The sequence below is a fragment of the Corylus avellana genome, chromosome 10, assembly GCF_965113065.1.
Source record: "Corylus avellana chromosome 10, dhCorAvel1.hap1.2, whole genome shotgun sequence".
In the NCBI taxonomy this organism is placed as follows: domain Eukaryota; kingdom Viridiplantae; phylum Streptophyta; class Magnoliopsida; order Fagales; family Betulaceae; genus Corylus; species Corylus avellana.
Window position 1 is genome coordinate 16,351,280 of NC_142499.1, and position 23,363 is coordinate 16,374,642.

The window sequence follows — 23,363 nt, forward strand, 5'->3', positions numbered from 1 at the left end:
AATAGTAAAATATAGCTGCACTCTCTTCTGTGAACGTAGGCATATTGCTTAATCACATAAATGTGTATCTCGACTATCTCTTGATCTTTCTCTTTTTGAATTCTATATTATTAATTATTGTTGTGTACGGTAACAACAAAATATAAAAAATATTAAGGGTTTTATGTTTGTGGCTCTTCAAAATAATTAAAAAAAGAAGTGAATTTTACTCTTTAAATTTTATTTTATTTATTTTGTAAGAATTTTTTTTTTTTTTTTGAATATCTCAGTAAAAATGCTCTACTGCCCCCTCACTAGAAAGTAGAAACAGCGAGGCCAGCAATCGTTTTCAGACCTAAGGAGTCGGCGATACACTCGTCACTGTGTTCGTAATTCGCCCCCTTCCCCCGTAAAATGAGAATCTAAGTCAACCTGATTGAATGGCACCAGCAATCCCACAGCCACTGAGGCCACTGTTTTGCGAGCACAGAACAACCAGATTCCTCATATCTCGGAACCCTCCAGCTACATGGACCTCACTGAAGAACAACAATGTTACTGGTAGTTCTGCTAGACTCGCCCATCTCCATTTTCCTCACCATCATCTTGCTCATCCTCTTCTTTCGCTTCGCCCTCGTCTTCTTCTTCCTTGTCCTCCTCTTCATTTTCTGCTCCAACTTCGTTCACCTCCTTTTCGACATTTTCTGCCTGTCATGACCACTCCTAAGGCCTCCGCTCATGACTCCACCCAGCCCTCAACCAAAACGGTACGTGCCAATCTCTCTCTAGCTTTAAAATTCGTTTATGATTATCTGTTTTGATTGTCTCACTAGGATTTCCAGTAATATGAGATTGATGGGTCGCTCTAGGATTGCGACAATTTGTGACAATTGGCTGTCTCTCTTGGTTTTCGATCATGTTTGAGTGGGGTAAATTTGCAATCATTCCGTAATTTGTGATCATAGGGTTTGTCTTTAGTCTTTTAGGTTTTCCAGTCATATCCGAGCAATGGGTCACTGCGAGAATCTGAATTCATCGATAATTTTGTGCTTATTGGCTGTTTCTCCTGGTTTATCCGTGATGCGCGTGTGATATGGGAGTTCTCTAGGTTTTTCATTCATGGGTTACTGTGTATGTATTGATAATTCGTGATACTAGGTTTTGATTCAATCATGTATGAATAGTGGGTCTGTCTTTATCTATCTGTTACGGCCTGATTATAAGTTTTATCTGTGCAAATTAGGGTTTTCAGTAATGGGTTTTGTGTTTTGAAGTACAGGTGAGGGTTGTGATAAAGGGGCAGGTGCAGGGGGTGTTCTACAGGAACTGGACGGTGGAGAATGCCACCCAACTGGGGCTGAAAGGTTGGGTGCGGAACAAGAGGGATGGCACTGTGGAAGCTCTGTTCTCTGGGAACCCGGATCTGGTACAGGAGATGGAGCAGAGGTGTCGCCGGGGTCCACCAGCTGCGGTGGTTACCGGGCTCGAGGTTTCTCCTAGCAGCGATGATCCTGGATCTAGATTCGAGTGCAAACAAACAGTCTGATCAATCTATGTAAAAACATAGTAGTCATTGGCTGTGCTAGTATGTATTTTCTAGTCTTTTCCTCTATATGAAAAATATACTTATAGACTCTCTTCAGTAGTTGTGAATCAATAGTTATATTATTGAATGATATGCTCCTAAATGACTTCTTATATTTATTATAGAGTGATGCTTGGTGTACTATCAATTTTGGTACTATTCAGTTACAAACTTATGTGGTCATTCGTTATATAAGATGGCAAGTAACATTTGATATCTACCTGTTGTCTAGGTGCGGCGGGAGTGTGAAACATATGGTCCATATATATGTACGTGTATGTGCGTGTTATCAGAAATAAAAATAGTAAGAAAGAAGGGGAATTCTCTTGTGCACTGGATGTATACATTTGCTAATTAAACATGTTTGGATAACCTGTGTCTTTCTTCTTGTTGTTGGATATCTCGTTTGTACTCATCTTCTCTGTTTTTTGAGCCTATAGTGAGTTACAGACACAGTTCGAAAAGGTCTAGAGCGTTGCAGATTCTTATCCAAGACTTGTATCATTTGATGATGCCATGTGAATCGCTAGAAACATGTGAAGTGTATGGCTAGCCCAATAACAATTTTGTGTAGTTGATTCACTATGGATGAAGCATATGTTAATAAATAAAACTCTAGGAACTTGTGGAATCTAATTATTCAAAATGTCATAACATGAAACTGGGCTCTTTCACTGATGTGAAACCATGTAACAGATCAGATTTCGCTTTTTCTTTTCCCATTGTAGCTCGGTAAAATCATCAACATGAGATCTCAGTTGTGATGAGGTGACTTTATTTGCTATTGTGGTTGAAATCTTGTCTTTATTATCACTCTTTCTTGTTTTATCCACTAATTCTATTCTTATCTAGAAATCTTCAAATCTTGGTCATAAATTATACACTCTAAGCCAGGTGGCAATCATAGATCCCTGTTTACAAAGATTTTTGCAATAATGACGTGAAAGAATGATCTCAGATTATACATCCCGTCTAGTTTGGTTGGATTTTGTGATACAATGGCATGAAATTTATGCAGCCATACAAGGTTGCAGTGCTTGTAAACCAACTTTGTCAAATTTGTTAGGTTTTATATTTGTGTTGGAAAATTCATGTGTCAAGACATGGTATTTGGGTTGTAATGTTTAGGTTTTAGTTAATTATTAAGTCAGTATCAAAGTCCTTCCAAGACATGAAAAATTCAAGTTTTTGAATGTTGTCCAACAAAGACCTAGTCAGAGTAAAACAACCATAACTTTTTTATTTTGATGTCAGATGAAAGCAAGCTTGGTGGCATTGGAAAGCGGATTCAAAGGGCTACAACTTTGTATTTCAGGAAAAATTTTCAATTACAATGTTTGCAGGTCAAAACAGGCTGTCCAGAAAAGTTTAAAAATCTGTTACAAAGAGCCTTGCTCTTAGTCTCCTTGGAACGAGAGAACCTCCGAATGCCTCGATTGCAATCTTGATTGTTATGCTCACTATGATTTTGGCATTGATATATATGGAGTTTGGCTTTAAAGTTGATAACTTTGCTAATGTGATTTATGAGATATTCCTGAATTGTTATACCTTGGGGTCAAAAATGTATTTTTTCATAATTAATGAGATTGTGCTGGTGTGTGCTTACCATATTTAACTTAATATACATAGTTGTTGTCAGTTCAATATTGGTTTGACACGAAAGAAGTATTGTGGATGCCTATTTAAATTGTTACTTTCCAATGTGGATGTTCGGCAAGATTGATCATAAATTAGATAATTAGGGTACGAATTCTATTGTTAAATGGTTGGTGGTTTGGTAGAATCGTTGAGGGGCGCCGTCAATTCTCCCACAATTCTAGTGTCTCTGTGTCAGTTAGAAAGTACACATCTTTACTGGTTTTCCTTTTGCCAGGGTCCATGGCATGTGATTCTCAACCTTAAAAATTGCTTTAAGGTGTTCTTACTTTTCTTTTCCTAAAAGTGTGACTGGGGCAAGAATTTTATTTTTTGTACTGGAGAAGTGGGGGAGAGAGGAAAAAGGATAAGCTGAAATGGTCAATCACCAATGGTACTATATAATATAGTAGTTTGTTTTTTGTAGGAATATATCCACTGCTGTGTGTATATAGATTAACTGGATCATAATGAATTGTCTACTCTAGGGATGATGTTTCACTTTTTGTGCGCCTAATGATTTTTGTGAGACTGGTGGCCATTCATGCTGTACCACTATGTTTATTATCTAATTGTGGAAAGCTTTAAAATTTCTCAAACATTCAATAACTCTGTCAATGTTGTGGGAGCTTGATCCTTATTTGGGAGTAGTTGCTAATCATATGGTAGCTGTCTACGCCTTGCGGAAACTTTGCAATGAGTATGGTTCATCCATATACCCACCCTCTGCTTTAAAACTTCAAGTCCTGGATTTGCTGGATCATTTTTCCATTACTTCAAACTTCTGCTGTTTCACATCTATCCCCCGAATCCTATTAAATGATTCCACAGACTCCGGGCTCCCCATGGAGAATAAAAAAAAAAAGGTTCTATTTGTTTTGTTAAGTTATTAACGAAAACAACATTGGATTTCAGTGGAGAATCTTATGCTTGGGTGAGTGTGGAGATGATTAGACCTTAAGAATCAAGCTGGCACCTGTATGTTCCAATATGGATAAGTTTAGAGGCCCTTTTTATCAGCTTAAGTGTGGTTTTCCATATCAGTCTTTACTTTGATGAATATGACGTTTTTTAGTCCTTTCTGGGTTGCCTTTCCCGCATAGTAAATGAATCTCACCCCCTTGGGTGATTTATGAAAGCAAAACTTTCTAGGCTTTCAAATAAGCTCGTATGAGTTCTTCTTTGCGGACATATCTAGACTGTGAGGGGGTTTGATGATGCTGAGGTATATTAGGAAGATGCACATCACTGCCTCTTCTGCTGCAGCTCCTGATGGTGATAATGATGAATTAGATTTACTGAAAGAGGAGCTGCCGCTTTTTTGTATAAAATTTCAGTCTGCATTGCATGCTTGTATAACTGAACTCTGAAGGCTTGGATTGCAAGTGCATCCACGTGCATGGGCCCAACCACAATCGTTTTCCCCTTATGTGCTTGAGGTGGACGCCTGTCTGTTATGCAAGAGTTGGGATCTTTTTTATTTTCACTCGTTTCTTCTTATATGTAAGAGTTTGTTAATTTTCTTGTTTTCTTCTAACTGTAGGTACTAGATAGTGACTAAACTTCGCCTGCAGGATGATAAGTAATGCCTGGAGAAAGAGCCATTGCGTATGTCCTTTTTGTCCTGCCTTCCGTATAAACTGTTCCTCTCTAGGCCCCCATTATTGCAGATAAGGAAAAAATATCATGTCAATGATATTAAGATACAGCTAATTCCGTCCCAAAAAGGGGTGCATTGAAAATGACCATTGATGCTGTAGCACATGCGATTGTTCCACAATGAAGCTTAGAATTCGGATTTCATCTGCCATTCGCATTTGAGATTGAATGTATAAATATAGTACCCCTTTTTGCTGGTGGAAGAACATGGAAAAACTCTTGCTATTTTGGAGTCATAACCTGAAAATGGCTAAGCCTGGAGATTACTGGGGAGTAAGGAAGGGAAGCAGGGGAATCCTGAGGTCCATTATAGGAAAGCTGCAAACTGGTCTGTCCGTGTTTAAAGGGGTGAAGCAGGGCTACTTTGTTGTTGTTGCAACTGAAGGCTGGAAACCAGAGAGGTTTGTCATCGATTTGGGTTATCTCAACAATCCTGAGTTTTTAAAGCTGTTGAAACAGGCTGAGGAAGAATTTGGCTTTTCCCAGGAGGGAACTCTTGCAATTCCTTGTCGACCAGATGAACTGCACAGAATCATTGGAACGAGAAAACTGTGAAAGAGAGCTGAAAGGTGTTAGGATTTTACATATTGCAATTAACTATTTGTTTATTTATTTATTTTTGTCTCCTTTGAGCCCCTTCTCCCGTGGCTATTTGTTTTGCACAGCATTTGTCAGAAATTTTGTAAAACTGTGAGTGATTTGATTAGTATAACTTATTAATTTGGTGTCTATACACTCTCATAGAAGAATCTAAAGCATCAATTGTCCATTTTCTGCACTCATGTGGATTCCTTGCTGGAACCATATTCCAACTGTTGCAGGCTAGGAAGTAGGAAGTTGAATATCATGCATGGACCGACCTAGTTCAGGTTACACGCTCATATGATAAACCAATGTGCAGTGTCATACCCTTTTTAGCTATAAAAGAGAATGATGGTGGTAAATGTGATTGTGGCAAATTATGAAAATCGCGCCCTCTTTAAATTAATTATAGGCCGGGAAAGCATCTTCCTCTATGGCCGGCCTCACTCAATCTTCTAGCATCTCCTGCTCTCGAGCGAGTAACACACGCACGCTGTGGCGCACATGGGCTATACACTCCGCCACCCCTTGTAGAGCTATTTTGGTTCACTGGAAATTCTAATTTCTTATCTGGGATATAGACCTCAAATTTGACCTTGGTCGTTTTGTGCCTCGTGGCCTTAGATGGTATCCTCGCCGTCAGTGTACATCTACTACCTCTTGTCTCTACAACTCCCTTATTAGCTGGAAATGAGCTAAGTTAAAAAAAGGTTATTTTTTTTGTTCATACTCATACCGTTCACCATATATATATATATGGGCCGTTACAACCAACTTCATTGGCAGTTTTTTCGATTGTCTCTTTGACTTTAAAGATTTCCTTTGGAGCTGTGGTTGGATTGCTGTCAAAATTAGATTTTCTTTTTAGTCTTTTATATTTTTGATTATGTAATTTTCTCTGTATTGTATATGGGTTGTTTGTTTGGATTTGTTCTTTCTTCATCTATTTTTTTTTTTTTTTTTAAATAAATAAAACCTAAGATTTATAAGATTCCATTTGACTTGCACACTGCCTAAACAAAAAGGAAAAAAAGTACAGAAAGCCCTAGAACATCTTTTTTAAATCCACTTTTCCTTCCTTCTTTTTATTTATTTATTTTCTATTCTTCTAATCTGGCCTAGCAAATCAAAAGATGGATGCTTCTCACTCTGCTAACCTGCTAACCCTCAAATCGTAAAAATGCAAGTAAATTCACAACACTTGTAACAATCACTTGGTTTACTTATATATATAGGAAACAAATCATATTTCAATGGAAGCACAAGGTGGAAGAGGGGAAGGATATGGAATGGTTGGTGTGAATGAGAAGGAGAAGGTAGTGGAGGAGGAAGGCCAGCCTTATTAGAATTCTTCTCTATAATTGTTCAGATAAGGTAATCAATATTGAAAATAATAATAATAATAAATAAATAAATGCAAAAAAGTTTCTTGATTAGTATTGCTAGCTTCGTTCTAGAAGAAATGATGCTTGTAAAATATGAGTGGCAATTTGAACACGATCTCTACTTCTTGTCAACCCTACTATAAGATAGTTAATTTATTTTGTCAACACTAAAGTCAACCTTCGTCTCCTCTAAGCAGTTTGCAGCTTAGAGGTATGTTTGGTAAAGGTTTCAAGGTGGCTTTCTTTTTTTTTTTTTTTTTTTTTTTTTTTTTTTAATTTTTATTATTATTTTTAAAATTTTTCTAAAAATAGTAGTAGAAAGTGATTGATGTTATATTTAAATAAAAAAAAGCTTTCAATATTTTTTACAAAAAAGTTTTGTTTTATAATATTTTTTTATTTGAATAGTAATAAAAAAGTTATTAATATGAAGTTTTGTAGTGATTTTTTTTTTTTTTTTTTCAAAAAGTTATTGGTACTAACCGCGGGAATGCGCGGAGCTTGGCTGGAGGAGGTCAGCCACTGCAAACAAGCCGTTCGTGAGAGAGAGAGAGAGAGAGAGAGAGAGGGGGTATTGTACTGCGTGGGGGTAGGTGGGGTACGTAGAAGTGAGTGGGACAACAAAGAAGAGAGTTTAACAGGCTGAGAGAAGGACCGAAGGAGTGTTGGGAGAGAGAGGCGCGCCAGTTGTAGGGAGAGAGGGGTGCGTTGGGATATGGATCTACTGAATTCTTAAGGGAATTTCAGTTTTTGAAATTTTAAATTTAAGCTGTCTATTTTTTATTCAATGGTCATTGTTTTACTACGTGTCCCATTACTAATAAAAGAATAAATATTTATTATTTTATTAGTAGTGGGACATGTGACAGAACAATGATCATTGGATGAAAAATAGACGGCTTGAATTTGAAATTCCAAAAACTAAAATTAAGGAAATTTCAGTAGATCCTGATCCGTGCATTGGGGGAGGAATTAAATGGGTCACAGAAGGTAGGTGAGACAAAAATTAGAAGGGGGGAAAATTTTTGCAGCAAATTGCTGCGATTTGTACTCTGCAAACGGCATAAAATTTAGGGTTAAATATCTTTTCAGTACCTGTAGTTTGCACCAAAATTAAATAGTCACTTGAGTTTTCAAAAATGTCACAAACAGTACCTGTTGTATGCAAATAACCTACTTGGTACCTCCGTCAAGATTCTGTTAGGTTTTTTAACGAATCATCACGTCACCTTTACACGTGGCGTGGTACCTAGATTTTTTGGGTGCCCTGTCATATTAAAAACAAAAACCAAAAAAAAAAAAAAAAAAAAAGGAAGGAGAGCTAGGGATGGCCGAACCACCCCCATGGCCCCTGGTACCACGCCATGTGGTGCCTTGAAACCACAAGTATCACACCACGTGTAAGGGTGACGTGACGCTCTGTTAAAAAACTAACAGAATCTTGATAGAAGTATCAAGTAGGTTTATTTGCTTAATTACCACAAGTACCATTTGTGATATTTTTGAAAACACATGTGGCTAGCTATTTGATTTTGGTGCAAACCACAACTATTAAAAAGGTATTTAACCCTAAATTTATGCCAGTTATTGTGCAAGCGGTGTAAAATTTACATGGTTTACTAGGAAAACAACATAAATTTATGCCATTTGTATATTAAATGGAACAAATTAATTTTTTGTCGTTTTAGTAATAAATGGCATAATTTTTAAATGCTGTTTTTTGTGCAAGCAGCACAAATGTCAATAATTTATGCTGTTTATTATTCAACCGGCACAAATTAAAACAAATTTATAATTTGTGCTGTTTTAATTTGTGCCGGTTATACAGTAAACTGCAATAATATTATTTACACCGTTTACTGTACAAATGGCACAAATTACATAATTTGTGCTACTTGTACAGCAAACGGCATAAATTTTTAAAATTTATGCCGTTTGCATAGTAGACAGCGTAAAATATTTAAAATTTATGCCATTTGCATAGTAAACAACATAAAAACTATGATTTTATGCTATTTGAGCGAAATGGAATTAAAAAAAAGGGCATAGATTTTTTTGTAGTGTGCGTTCTTTGCAGGCGAGATGTGCTAATTAATTATTCACCTAATTCTTCTTTTCTCACTTTAGGATTGATAAAAAAAAAGACACAAATTTCTTCCAAATCAGCTTGGAGGAAATATTCTTCAATCCATTTAAAATAGTGCCAAGTGTCTATAAATATTTAAAAGACACATTAAATTCTTAACGTCATTAATAGTAATTTATTAATTTAGACTAGATTTAATGTGCTTTTAAATGTTTCTAGATACTTTTTTTTTTTTTTTTTGAACTTTCAAGAATTTCATTCATGTGGAAATCCAGACCCCTGAGGATCTAAACAAAAAGAGCATTACACTCTGATGATACAATGTTTCTAATACATTCAGGTGATTCGTACAACCAAATCCGTGTTGAAACCAGTCTCAGTCCTTCTTTAGCTAGGCCATGGGCTGCGCCATTTGCCACCCTTTTTACGTGGTTGACCCTCCAGCTCCTACAAGATGTAAGGAGAACCCGTGTGTCATCTATAATGTGCCCATACCTTTGCCAACAAGGCCTTCGATCTTGCAGAGCTTGTACTACCTGCAAAGAGTCTCCCTCCAACACGATATCTTGGAGCTCTCGCTCTTTGCCAAATTCCATTGCTACCAATGCCGCCAACGCCTCTCCCATCACTGGCTCCACATATCTGGTCGACTTAACACTCTTAGCAGCACACACTAACCCATTATGGTCTCTGATGATAATACCGAAGCCCATGCAGTGTGATTGACCATCCAAAGCCACATCCCAGTTAATCTTGTAGCATCCCTCTGGAGGACAAGTCCACGTTTCCGGATTTGCCATTACTCCACCAGCTCCTTCCATGACGGTTTCCTGAGTGTTAACCTCAGAAATCACGTGAAGAGAGTTTACCATTTCTCCCACCTCGTACAGTAGCCGATTTGGGTGGATAAAATCTCCTCCGTGCACCACTACATTCCGTCTTGCCCAAATCTTTTTTGCTACCAATGCAGCAAGATTAAGCTCTTCCCGTGTACAGCGTTGGATTAGTAGCTCAACTATCACCCCAAAGTCCTCAGCTCTACCATGACATTTTTGAACCCCTCGTCCACATCCACTCCACACATCCGCAGCAGATGGGCAGTCCCATAAGATATGGCTCACTGTTTCAGTTTCCTGGGAACAGAAGATGCAAGTATCATCTTGAATAATACCCCTTCTGCGTAGATTATCTCTCGTGGGTAGTATATTCTTGCACGCTCTCCACAAAAAAACCTTCACTGCATTCGGGACCTCCAAACTCCACAGAATTTTCCACAAGGAGCCGGTGCCAGATTGTGTTGAACTTTCCCCTTTTTTCCGAGCTTGCAATTCTTTTTCCAAATGATAAGCACTCCGTACACTAAAACATCCACTGGACGTAGGCCTCCAAATCAGTCGGTCAGGTGATCCATATTTGCTAGGTGGCAGCTGACAAATAATATCTGCTTCCTCCTCGTGGAAAATGGTTCGGACTAGAGTTACATTCCAGTCCCCTGACTCACTATCTAGAAGCCTATCAACCGTGGCCTCCATTGACAAATTTGAACAAGGGGATTGGATTACATAGGATGTCGGTCGTGGGATCCATTTGTCACCCCATATTTTTATCGAGTTCCCATTCCCTACCCTCCATTGTAACCCTTCCATAAGAAGTCCTCGGACTGCATAAAGGCTTTGCCAGGCAAAAGATGCGCGCCTCCCTTTTTTCGCTTCCAAGAAAGAACAATTTTTAAAGTACTTTGCTTTAAGAATTCTCCCCACCAAACTGTCCGGTTCTTGCAATAAACGCCACCCTTGTTTCGCTAGTAGAGCCTTATTAAAAGAGTGAATATCCCGGAAACCCATACCTCCATTGTTTTTTGCCTCCCCCATTTTCTCCCAACTCATCCAATGTACTTTCCGGTCATTTTCCTTATGGCCCCACCAGAATTTCTGCATAGTAGAATTTATCTCCCGACATAGCTCCTTTGGCAAAAGGAAAACACCCATGCAATAGGTTGGGATTGCCTGGATTACTGCTTTCAATAAAACCTCTTTTCCTGCTTGGGATAGGAATTGGTTTTTCCAGTCATTGACCCTCTGTTTCACCCTGTCTGTGATTTTTTGGAATTCTCTAATCCGAGATTTCCCCACCAAAGCTGGCAAGCCCAAGTAATGATCATATCGTTGGGATGCCGGAATCCCAATCAATTGCAACAACTCCACACGACGTTCCGGGCTAGTGTTTCGACTAAAAAAGACTGAAGTCTTGTCCTTATTTAGCCGTTGTCCCGAAGCCGCTTCATAAACTGCCAGTAAATCTGACAATACCTGCCATTCAGAGACAGAGGCTTTGCAAAAAAGTAGACTATCGTCAGCAAAAAAAAGATGATTCAACCTAGGACCCTTCGGTGATGTAGGAACACCACGAAGTAGCCCCACCCTCTCCGCCTGTTGTAATTGCATGCTCAATACTTCTGCACATAATAAAAATAAATATGGGGAGAGAGGGTCCCCTTGACGGAGGCCCCTAGAGGGGTAGAAATTACCCACGGGCTGTCCATTGACGATAATCGAATAAGAGACAGTAGTGATACACTTCATAGTAAGATCTACCCATCTCGAAGCAAAACCCATCCTTCGCATCACGGATTCCAGAAAACCCCATTCTACTCGATCATAGGCCTTACTCATGTCGAGTTTAATGGCCATATATCCTTCCTTACCCCACATACGAGAATGCATGGAGTGAAGAGTTTCATATGCAACCAAAATGTTATCAGAGATAAGGCGTCCGGGTATAAAAGCACTTTGGTTACTAGAAATGATCGACGGGAGGATGAATTTCAATCTATTAGCCAATACTTTGGACACTATTTTATAAAGCACATTGCATAGGCTAATAGGGCGATAGTCAGTCACCCGAGAAGGGTTGGTCACTTTTGGGATTAATGCTATATGGGTATGATTTATAATGCCATCCAAATTGCCAGTGCTACCAAAATTTAAAACCGCACTACATACCTCATCACCTACTTCCTTCCAATTGTTTTGATAAAAACCAACTGGAAAGCCATCGGGTCCTGGAGATTTTAGGGGCGCCATTTGCTTTACAGCCATATACACTTCCTCCTTTGTGAAATCACGGGACAACTCCCCATTCATGGCAGAAGTAACTCGCTGTGGCAAGTGTTCAAAGCAAGCTTCCATGTTACTCGGGTTGGATGTCATAAAAAGGCCCTGAAAATAACGTACAAAAGCTCCTTCTATCCCCTCCGGAGTTGAAAAAACCTCTCCCGCCTCATCTATGATGCAGTGAATGCTATTTGTTCGTCGGCGTTGTTTTATACAAGCATGGAAAAATTTTGAATTCCGGTCCCCTTCCCTCAGCCACACTGTTTTTGCTCTCTGCCGAAGATGGATTTCATCCTGCTCTATCAATTCATTCACTTCCCTTTGGAGCTGACCGTAATATCCCACGTCCATGACACCCTCCTCTTCTTGTAGTTTGGCAATGGCACATGTTTTATCACTGATCAGCCCCTCAATTGGCCGTTTATTTTTCCTTGCCCAGCCTGTTAATTCGGTCTTGCACTGCTCCAATTTCCTTTCCACAGTCCGCCAAACTCCAGCACCACTTATCTTCTTTCGCCATATTTTTTGGATAATGGTCTTCGTAGCATCATATCCATTCCACTCCGCTTCATAATAAAATCTCTTTTGTCGTCGGTATTCTCTATGAACAGCTCCACTAAACTGAACAAATAATGGGGTATGATCTGAGCTTCGATTGGCTAGGACTTCGACCATCCTCCGAGGGTACACCTCCATCCATTCATCATTTGCGAAAGCCCTGTCCAAACGCTCTTTGATAAAGTCCCCATCTTGTTTCATGTTACACCATGTGAAACGTGCTCCCCTAAAACCAAGGTCTTGGAACTTGCAATAATTAACTGCTGCACCAAAATTTCTCATTTGCCTTCTTGGTTTAGGAATAGCACCAAACTTCTCCTGTTCATCAAGTATTTCATTAAAATCACCGACACAAAGCCATGCATCCGGAGTAAAAGACTTTAGTTGCCGTAGTAGATTCCACGCCTCATGACGTTTACTAACATCCGGGTGTCCGTAGAACCCCGTAAATTTCCAAGCTATGCTACTGGCTTTCATTTGAACAGTCGCATTTATGTGTCGTCGGCTATAATTTTGAACTTCCACTTTATTTTCTGTTTTCCACATCAATGCCAAGCCCCCACTTCTTCCCACACTATCCACCACAAAAATACTATCATATCCCGTTCGAACTCTAATGAGTTCCATACGATATGATGGTAGCTTGGTTTCCATTAAGAAAACCAGGTCAGGTTTCTTCTCCTTCACCAGTCGGCAAAGGTCTCGAACTGTCCGGAGGTTCCCAAGCCCCCGGCAGTTCCAACTTAACAGACTCATAAGGTTTGGCGGGGCTGGTCACCAGCCTCCGCCATATCAGAACACTCTCCAGAGTTGTCATTGTTATTCACTCCCTTCTGTGCCTCCTCAATCGCCCTGTCAGATTCCTTTACTTCCCCTCCTTCCTCACACTCATTCCCCATGCATCCCCTGTTTCTTTTCTTCGAAGGGGGCTCCTCCGCTTGGGTTCGTTGGTGTTGGGCTAATAGGGCCGCTATTTCAGCTACCTTAGGACCAGGTTGGCCCACCGGTGAATGTTCTAATGTGCGATAGCCCATTTTTTGATATTCACGTGTTTCCCTTGCTGAGCGTTTCTTTTCCATACCGTGATTCTTGGAAACTCCTTTATTACTGCCTTTATCATTGACAGCTGAAGAGATTGCTTCTCCAAATACAAATCCCGCCTTATCAGCCTTTGACTTACCCCCCATTAAATTCTCCAGCTGGGAGATTATCTCATCTTGTTTCCCACCAGAATGGCTGCCCACAAGATTCTTTCCTTTGCCAGTGTGTGTTGCTCCCTGCTTGGAATTTCCAGACATAGCTCCTCCCGAATTATGACTTTCCTTCTTCTCCTTAGCTAATGCCCGTGATTTAGGGGATAGGAGCGTTTCACTACCAATTTCCTTATTTGCATGGCCGTTCCCCAGCCCCTGTTCCGATCGCCATCTCCAAAAAAAGCATCTCCATAGAACACACCCTGCCGTGAGTTTCCTCGAGACACAGTTCGGCCCTCCCTCTTATGGCGTCTTGTTTGGGTCTCAGAATCTGGCTGTTCAGAAGTCTCTGCCCCTATAAAGTCTCCCTTCTGTCCAAGATTTCGCTCCCCTCTCCTCTTGGGAGACGGAGCCCTCAGCCATGGGCCAAAGTCTGATGTGCCTTCCTGATTGCGTAGCCCGCTCCTCTTCAGACATCCCTCCTTTCCATGGCTGATTACACCACATTGGAAGCAGAACTTGGGCAACCTTTCATACTGAAAATCAATCCAAATCAGCTCTCCTTCAAACTTCAGTTTCCGACCCCTTGGTAAAGGCTTGAATATATCAATCTGGATCCGAACCCGCAAAAATTCCCCCCAACCAATGCCATCTTTATCAGTATCAACCTCCTCAACCAATCCGACTGAGGAGCCGATCTTAAAACCCACTTCTCTTCCCATGCACGCCAATGGCAAGTTTAGCATTCTGACCCAGAAATAGGCTTTCCCAAAATTAATATTGGCAGGAGGAGTACGCCCATCGAAGTCCTCCACCAGGAACAAATTGCCCTCAAAGACCCAAGTCCGTCCCTCCAGCACCCGGGCTTTATCTCTGGCTTCTTCAAATTCGATTAGGAATAGATTATCTCCCAAAATTTTGAACGTCATGGCTCCCGATAATCTCCACCATCGCTTCAGCTTAGTATTGATTGTCTCCTTGCTTACCAGGTGATCGGCAATCAGCTTTCCAACAATGCATAGTTTCCCTCTTTGGACTGTCCTCTGCACCTCCACCGCCTGAATCTCCACCTCCACATCTTCTTCCTGTGACAGGGAAAAGTTCCCCTTTGTCTTCAGTGTGCCATCGGCCATTCTCAGAAGATTGAGATCAATATACTCCCACAATCACTCTCGATCTGGGACAAGAAACCTACGCGTTTTAGTCAAGCGTAAAAATGTTTTATAGATACTTAGTACTATTTTAAATGAGTTGAAACATATTTTCTTCGTACTAGTTTGAAAAAAATTTGAGTCTAAAAAAAATGTACATAAGGTAGGAAAAAAGTTAAGTTAATGTATCCAAGTTATTTCTTCAGAGCTGTAGGATACTATATCATCTCAAGCAATCATTAGTCTCCTCTAAAGTCCTCAACAAAAAGCCAATAATACTCTTCAAGCTCTAGTTTAAGGAAAAAGAGGATTAATTGTTTGTACGCTTTAAAGCGTACGTTCACCATATATAGGCTGCATTATTACTCTAAAAAGCTACTCAAAATTATAATTGAGATTCCTTAAAATAATCTATCAAATTTAGTCTCATTTAATAAAGAACCAATGTGATATAGCCGATTCCGCTTGTCCCGATTGGGTTCAAATGAGTCCCGACTAGGTTTCGGCAAAGTCTTGGTGGTAGTCCGGTTAGGGTCCTAGTGAGTCTCAATTAGGTCACGACCATGTTCCAACCGGGTCTTGGCGATGTCTCGACGAGTCGACCGGATCTCAACATTAATGTCCCAATTAACCAAGTCCCGACGGTGGCTCAGCTGGGTCCCAACGAGTCTTGACCGGGTCCCAATGGGGTCTCGACGGTGTCCCAGTTGGGTCCCAACGGTGTCCCAATTGGGTCTCAGCGGGGTCCCGACAAGGTCCTGATTGGGTTCCAGTAGGGTCTCGACTTGGTCCCAATTATTGTTTCACAGCAAAGTTCCGATCGGACCCCGATGGTCCCAACGATGGCCCGGTGAAGTCCTGGTGGGGTCTTGGCGACGTATCGTCTGGATGTCAATTTGAGAATGAGATACTGAAACTCGATAAATAGTTTACGGTTTTCAAAAATAGAAAACCATTTTACGGAAATTAAAGAGTTATTCTTTTTTTTTTTTTCAGTAAAATCTAAAAAATTCTCCGTTGACTATTATTTTCCATTACACCAAACAATATTTTTCGTTGACTATTTTTTAGTGCCGCCCCCCCCCCCCCCCCCCGCGCGGTAACATTTTGAAAATCTTTGTCCCCCCTAAAATAATAATTTTGCCCCCCTTCCAATTTCTTTTTTAGTTTTGTCCCCTCAAAATTTTGAAAATACTCCAATTTAATTAGTGACTTTTGAAATTTTGAAAATGCTTCTATTTAATTAGTGACTTTTGGTTCGCAACATTATTTTGGCTTCACTCAGCTATTTTTGGGAGCTTCGAGTGATCTCGTTAGGAGAAACAGTTTACAATAAATTTTGTTTTGTTTTTTTTTTTTGTTGGATTCTATAGATCGTTTTTAGTTTAAGACATATAACTTTTGTATGCAATAATAACTTACGATTTAATTACTATGAAATTAAATTTAAGACTCATATATATATTTAGTTTACATAAACTTACACAAATACACATATAGAGCGATACTATATGTATTTATGTGTTTATATAAGTTCGTCATCCACACTACAAATCTTGGGTTTCCCGAGTCCCACCAGAATATTAATGATTTTTAAAGCAGCTAATACTTCATTTTCCATTGTAAATAATCAAACATACATCCTAGTAGGTGAGGAACCTCACTATATAACAAACTTATTAACTCTGTAAGTCATGTGACAATGTGAGTACTCTTCCTGCTGGAGAAGATAAGGTGAAATGCTCACCGTAAATGAAGCTTTCATGTGACTTTTCCAAGTTCCAATCATGCTAGCTCATTTTGTTCCTCTGGTCGCCTCCAAACAGTAGTAAAACATTGGACTTGTTTGGATTGTGCGAAAAAGCCTTTCAATACCAATGGTTCTTTATTTCTATCTATCTTCTATTATTAGCAAGATTATCTTATCCCAACAAGACCGACCATATATAGCCCACTTCTTCAATACAAGCACCTTGCTAGCTGTTGCCTATCACATAAGATTCACAACTAAACTAAAAATCTACAATAGTATAGAGGCGTGCTATATATATATTTACACTCACCAATGAACATTCACAATAAGGTACAAGAAGGACATGATGGAGTACATATGGACATGATGGAGCGACATATATCTGTCTTAAAATTGTGATTGATTAAATAAAATAATTGTCCGGATAAGTAAGACAAAAAAAGCATTTACATGTATCCTTCCTTTTAAAAGACCATTTTTTTTTTTTTAAAAAAAAAAAAAGAGTTACTGATTCAAAGAGATGCATGGAATATATATATATATATATATATATATATATATATATATACACACACGGGTAGGGATTTTAGTTTCATATTTCTCCATTCAGTTTAAAATAACACTTATACGGCATTTGTAAATTCCATATTTGACTTTAGGCACAAACTAAGATTTGTTATTTTTAAAAAATAATATATTATCAATTCAGCAAAGCTCATTGGAAACATTAAATAGAAAGGATTTAATTATAGAAAAAAAGAATCGATCATATTTAGTCTCTAAGTTTTCATCTCATTTAAATTTAGTCAACGGATTTTCAATTTCAAGAATATGGTCCTTAGATTTCGCCCAAGTTTTAAATTGGTCATTCTATTAGTACTTTGCCGTCAAAGTTGACAATTTTCTATCTATCATGTATGTCTCATTTGACAATACGCCAATGTCCATCTTAACGTCAAAGTTAACCATTTTTCTTTTAACACTACAAATATAGAAGATTAGGATTACGATGAATATGTTTTTTGTTTCTAAAGTAAAGGTTTTTTTTTTTTTGTATGGATGACTTGCTGCTTAATGATATGACATCACTATTAGGTGTACATATGAATACTGACGTGACATTAATTGAAACACACGTCACATATGACATACAAATCATTCATTTTAATAGAAGCAAAACTTAAGAACCATATCCTTAAAATTAGAAACCCAAATGATTTAACTCAAATCGAATAAAAACTTAGGAAATATCGTATTATGAAAACATTAGAAAAACACTGACAAAGATATATATTAACCATACCTAAAAGGAATTAAGGTCACTCACGCACGACCACAGGAAATGCATCCACTTGCATGGCCCAATGACCACAGCCTTAGTTCTCTACAAATAGCAAATGTCTTTCGTTAATTTTCTTGTTTTTGTCCAACTGGAGAAGGAGCCAATATTTCCTATGCACTTTTTGTCCTGTCGTCCGGATAAGGTGTTCCTCTAGGCCCCCATTGTTGCAGGTAAAGAAAAATATCTTATCAAAGATGTTAAGATCGATACAGCTAATGAAAATGACCATTCATTGATGATGTAGCACATGCTGCAATTGCTATATATATAGTTGTATTTGTCAGACATTTTGTAAAATTGTGAGTGATTCGATCACTATAACTCACTAATTTGGTGTCTATACACTCTCTCATAGAAGAATCTAAAGCATCAATTGTCCATTTTCTGCACTCATGTGGATTCCTTGTCCATAAAAGATGTAGATTTTCCAACCGTTGCATGCTAGGAAGTTGAATACCATGCATGGACGTACGTAGTTCAAGGTTATACGCTCTTAATTAAATACGTTTGGTCCACAAAATAACTATTCTATTCAGAATGGAATAAAGTGGAATAAAATAGCATTTGTGTTAAAGTGTACATATACTCTTAACTCTTGAAATAATCGTTTTCATGGCCCATGAAGAAATGACTATTCCTTAAGGGAAAATTATACTTTACATCCCCAAATTTGAGCCGATTTTCAATTCGATCTCTAATATTTCAATTTTTACAATACACCTCACCAAAGTTTAAATTTTTTTCAAATTGGCCTATCTGTTAGTCATCGCTGTCTTTTCTAACAGAAAGTTAATCACGTGTTGCGCACATGCTATTTTTCCTGTGAAACTTCCCAAAATGCCCTCAACCCCACGCGCGCATTATTTCTCCTTACGTTTAGTCATTATTACAAGTCATGATTTCTTCTCCCCATGCGTGGGGTTGAGGGAATTTTGGAAAGTTTCACAGGAAAAATATCATGTGCGCAGCATGTGATTAACTTTCTGTTAGAAAAGGCGGAAGTGACTAATGGATAGGCCAATTTGAAAAAAATTTAGACTTTGGTGCGGTGCATTGTAAATATTGAAATATTTGAGTTCGAATTGAAAATTGGCTCAAGTTTTAAGGGAGTTAAGTATAATTTTCCCATTCCTTAAATTGAGGAATAGTTATTCCTCTCACATGCTAGGGGTGCAAAGGCGGTTACGGTTAGCGGTTAGTGGCAATAACCGCTAACTGTAACCGCCCTAGCGGTTAGTGGCCGGTTAGCGGTTAGTGAAATAGATAACCGCCCGCTAACCGCTTTTTTAAAATTGGGCTTTTTTTTTTTTTGGCTTTTTGGGCTTTTTTTTACCCTCATTTTTTTTCTTGTATTTTTAATATCTTCTTGGGCCCAATTGCTATAAAAAGAGCCCATATTGAAAAATCAAAAATATTTGACAAAAAATTTACATTTACTTGTACTGAAAAAAAATTTTCTTAAATATTAAATCATAACTCGTTAACTTTTTTTTTTTTAGGAAGAAAAAAAAATTCAACACAACATACAAAAAAAAGTTCAGAATTCAGATAACTGTCACAACATATAAAAAAAAATATAAAAAAAGTTCAACACAAAGCATATAAAATAAGTTCAAATAAAACATTAAATGATACAAATAGTCAAATAAAACATTAAAATTTCATCAATCTTCTCATTTGGTCCTCTAGCAAATCCTGTGGACATCAAAAGAAGAAAAGTTATAATATTAAACATAATAATATTAAGGCATAAACATGTACACATATCAAAACGTGCTTAATATAATTGTATTGTAATTAAAATACTATGACAATTCAAAAAATAATAACCTTCGTTACTAACAAACCTCTAGGCAAAAGATGAAGCAGCACTTGAACTTGAAGGTTAAATCACATCTATGAATAAATAATTAGAATAAATTAATAAATAATGAAAACTAAATGAAGTTGCAAATAACTAATTTATAAACATTTACCTAGCTCATCAAATTCTGCCAAAAACGCCTCCAACTCGGCATTGCTTAGGCGGTTCTTTATCCAGTCGTGTGTGCAAATCAAGGCTTCAGCGGTAAGTGGAGACAATGAACTCCTAAAGCAATCCAATACACGTCCACCGGTGCTAAATGCGGATTCAGAAGCAACAGTGGAAATAGGAATGGCAAATACATCACGAGCTATCTCTCCTAGGGCAGGGTATTTGGACGCATTAACCTTCCACCAACCTAAAATATCAAAATCTTTTATTGTTTTTTCACACTCATCCAATGAATACCGATCAAACTCCGATTTACATGCCAAATCATCCTCTTCCTCAAGGTGTTGGGAAAACATCTTCCTAAATTGGTAGTCGCTATCTTCCAAGACATCACAACCAACATTCAAATTACCACTTGAGCTTCCTACATTTGCCTGAATGGTAGACGACTCACTAGCATTAAACTTATTGTATTGGTCCATCAAACGTTTTATGAGGGATTTCACCATTTTCACTATGTTTTCCGCCCGCTTAGTCCCAAGGCATTTTATCAACCAATACGTTAACGCCCTTATCTTGGAACGTGGGTCAAGAACAAAAGCAACAAACATCAAGTAGTTGACGTTCGTATTGTTCTCTATATCCCCCCAATACTTTTCATACTTCTCTTTCACACTAAGACTCATACTCCTCATGATAGGATCAAAACTAAGACACCCATCACTCAATGTATGTTGAATAATACAAAGTTGTATGAAATATGAATTAGAAGTGACACAATTTGAACTTGAAACGTAATATAACTAAAATGAATTAATGCATAATAAAAAGTAAAGTGAATTTAAAAATAACTAATTTATAAACATTTACCTAAAAACTTCAACGTGGCATCATAAAAAGTTTTCAAAAACTTCACAAATGCCCTAGCATTTTCCCAATCAATCATAGAAGGAACAACAAACTGATGATCTTCTTCACCCAGTAGCTCAAAAGCTTTTTCGTATTTCTCAGCGGTACACAACATTAAGTATGTAGAGTTCCATCTAGTTTTAACATCTAGACACACCGTCTTCGTACATATAATATTTTCCCACTGTATACAATCTTTGAACTTTGCCATCCTAGACGGTGAAGACCTCACATATTTTATCGCCTTCGATCGATTTCTTAAGTAACATTTGCAACAGAGTTTGGCCTTTGGATAATTTTGATTTCAAAAGTGAAGATGTTGGGCAACCATGGGTAAGGTGGGTCATCATGGGTGAAGTACCATTTCTCCTATAGTGACACCCTATCAACTTGCTACAATTATTACACTTAGCTTTAGGGTTATCCTTGTCGATTGGTTCCACTTTCTTGAAGTGCTCCCACACAATAGATTGATTTTTAGATTTTTTGGTTTGTTGGGAATGTGAGGAACTTCTATCATTTTCAGAGGAATGTGTTTCAACATCTTGCACTTCCATAACAGGGGGAGGGCTACTCGTTGGCGAGATACTTGCATCACTCAAAGTGTCTTCCATCTAATACAGTTGAAAAACACCAGTAGACAATTTAATATACATACTTCTATTTGTAAAACCTACTTAAATGTAATTTATTGAAGAAGAAAATGTAATTTATCCCTATATATTGAATAAATTACTTTTAAAGTGGTTATATATCAAACAACCACTCACAATCACACATGGATAATCCAAATCTGCAAAAACTTCCATTACATACCACTCAGTCACTCACAGTATATAACAACTTCCATTATCTAACAATCACTTGATAAGAGAAAAACAAACAATAGTTAAATAAAAATCATGGCGACTTCAGAGCAAGCATCAAACATCAAGCGTTTCTCTTTTGCCTTTCAGTATAAAATTTTCATTCTCTAATTTCTTAACTCTTCTCATCATCCCGGTAAGATCTCTAATCCCTGATGACAAGTTGGAGGGTCGGGCCATAAGAAAAAAAGGGCATGAATCTTGTCTCTGCATTTTGGGATAAAGTCAATAAAAGTAACAATACCAAAATCCTAATGTTGCTCATTCAAACATTGAAGTATGGCACACATAATTCAATCTGCCAGTGCACTACAATAACATCATGATTTTTTTGAGCATCTAATGAAGATGGCTAGGTGAATAAACTCAATTTTTAAGGACAGAATCAGAGAGAAGTGAAAAAATATTGTTTGAATGGAGCAAATCAAGCACAAGCAATTCTGGAAATATAGTTACCCAAAAATGATTTGATTATAAGCATATGCATAATAAAAATTGATTTAAGCGCACATGTTTGAGTGAAATTTAAAGTTAATTACTCTTAAAAAAAAAAAATCAAATCAAACAGACATTCAATCACACAGAAGCTGAAGACTCAATTCCCCAGCTATTTTCATGAGTACAATATAGGAACCAATTCCCCAGCAGCACATGCAAAGAAGAAAAGATGCGTAGCAGATATATATATAACACACAGAATAGAGCCTCTAGGCAAAGAATATATATATATATATATATATATATATATAAAACACGGAACAGAGCCTCTAGGCAAAGAAGAAAGGATGCGTAGCAGATATATATATAACACACAGAACAGAGCCTCTAGGCAAAGAAGAAAAGATGCGTAGCAGTGTTCAAAGTGACTTCAAACTAGTCAATTAACCAAATGATTGCTCTAAATTATACAAAAGAATTGTAATTAATTAATTCTATTATGTTTATTCTGAATGTATTAACCCAAAGCAAACATATCAAATGATTGACGATTGCTATAGATGGTATCCCATCTTCCAATAAATTGTGTTATTTAGAAACACAACCCAGACAGAAATTGTTTAGCATATCCACAACCACAAATTCCCGAACAGTAGAAAAAATTTAGAAACACCCTCTTTCATTTTCAGCAATCTAAAATAAAAACCCTCCTCATCTTATTGAACCAAAAAACCCATAAAATTAATTGGTACCTGCTGGCTGGTAGAATATGGTGCGAGATGAGTGAGAACTGAAAAACACTGAGACAGAGACGAAAAGAGACAGTGAGAGTCGAGATTGAGAAGTAGAGAAGGAAAATAACGATTGGAAGAGAACCTAGATTCTAAGGAAAATCATACCTGGTGCCTTGTAGAAGACGAACCCAGATGGCTGACAGAGAGAGTGAGTGTCGAGATGGAGAGGCGAAGAAGGAGGAGAAGGGGGGAGCTTCGGAACTTTGCACGTTCTGTGCGGCGCCGTGGGGGAAAGAGAGAATGAGATTGATAAGGTTTAGTTTAGGGTTAGGAAGAGATGAATATATATGGGTATTAAAACGACATAGTTTTGGCTTGTTCAATTTTAAAAAATTGTTCAACAAATGGTTCAAAAAA

General features: G+C 38.0%; 2 protein-coding genes and 1 long non-coding RNA gene across 5 annotated transcripts; 2 read left to right on the forward strand and 1 right to left on the reverse strand.

Moving 5' to 3' along the window:
• Positions 1-308: 308 nt before the first annotated feature.
• Positions 309-5,196, forward strand: LOC132192093 (uncharacterized). Of its 3 annotated transcripts, none has more exons than XM_059607304.2 (3): positions 309-746; positions 1,259-1,564; positions 4,746-5,196. In XM_059607304.2, the coding sequence occupies exons 1-2, from the start codon at positions 420-422 to the stop codon at positions 1,523-1,525; spliced, it is 594 nt and encodes a 197-aa protein (XP_059463287.2). In that variant the 5' UTR covers positions 309-419; the 3' UTR covers positions 1,526-1,564; positions 4,746-5,196. The 3 variants fall into 3 exon arrangements, with proteins under 3 accessions (XP_059463287.2, XP_059463286.2, XP_059463285.2); XM_059607303.2 differs by lacking the exon at positions 4,746-5,196 and adding an exon at positions 1,797-3,187; XM_059607302.2 differs by lacking the exon at positions 4,746-5,196 and adding an exon at positions 2,819-3,187.
• Positions 5,108-5,416, forward strand: LOC148583418 (auxin-induced protein 15A-like). Its single transcript, XM_088511411.1, has one exon. It carries the CDS (start codon positions 5,108-5,110, stop codon positions 5,414-5,416), a length of 309 nt encoding a protein of 102 aa, XP_088367537.1.
• Positions 5,417-19,567: 14,151 nt separating this feature from the next.
• Positions 19,568-19,923, reverse strand: LOC148583419 (uncharacterized). The gene is made up of 2 exons (XR_015909304.1): positions 19,872-19,923; positions 19,568-19,719 (listed from the first exon to the last, which is right to left on the reverse strand). It is a non-coding gene; the product is annotated as an uncharacterized LOC148583419 (long non-coding RNA).
• Positions 19,924-23,363: the final 3,440 nt, after the last annotated feature.

Coding starts and splice junctions, on each gene's coding strand:
- LOC132192093 (XM_059607304.2), top strand. CDS start 420: ATGGCACCAGCAATCCCACAGCCACTGAGGCCACTGTTTTGCGAGCAC. Junction 747..1,258: donor CCCAGCCCTCAACCAAAACG/GTACGTGCCAAT, acceptor TTTGAAGTACAG/GTGAGGGTTGTGATAAAGGG.
- LOC148583418 (XM_088511411.1), top strand. CDS start 5,108: ATGGCTAAGCCTGGAGATTACTGGGGAGTAAGGAAGGGAAGCAGGGGA.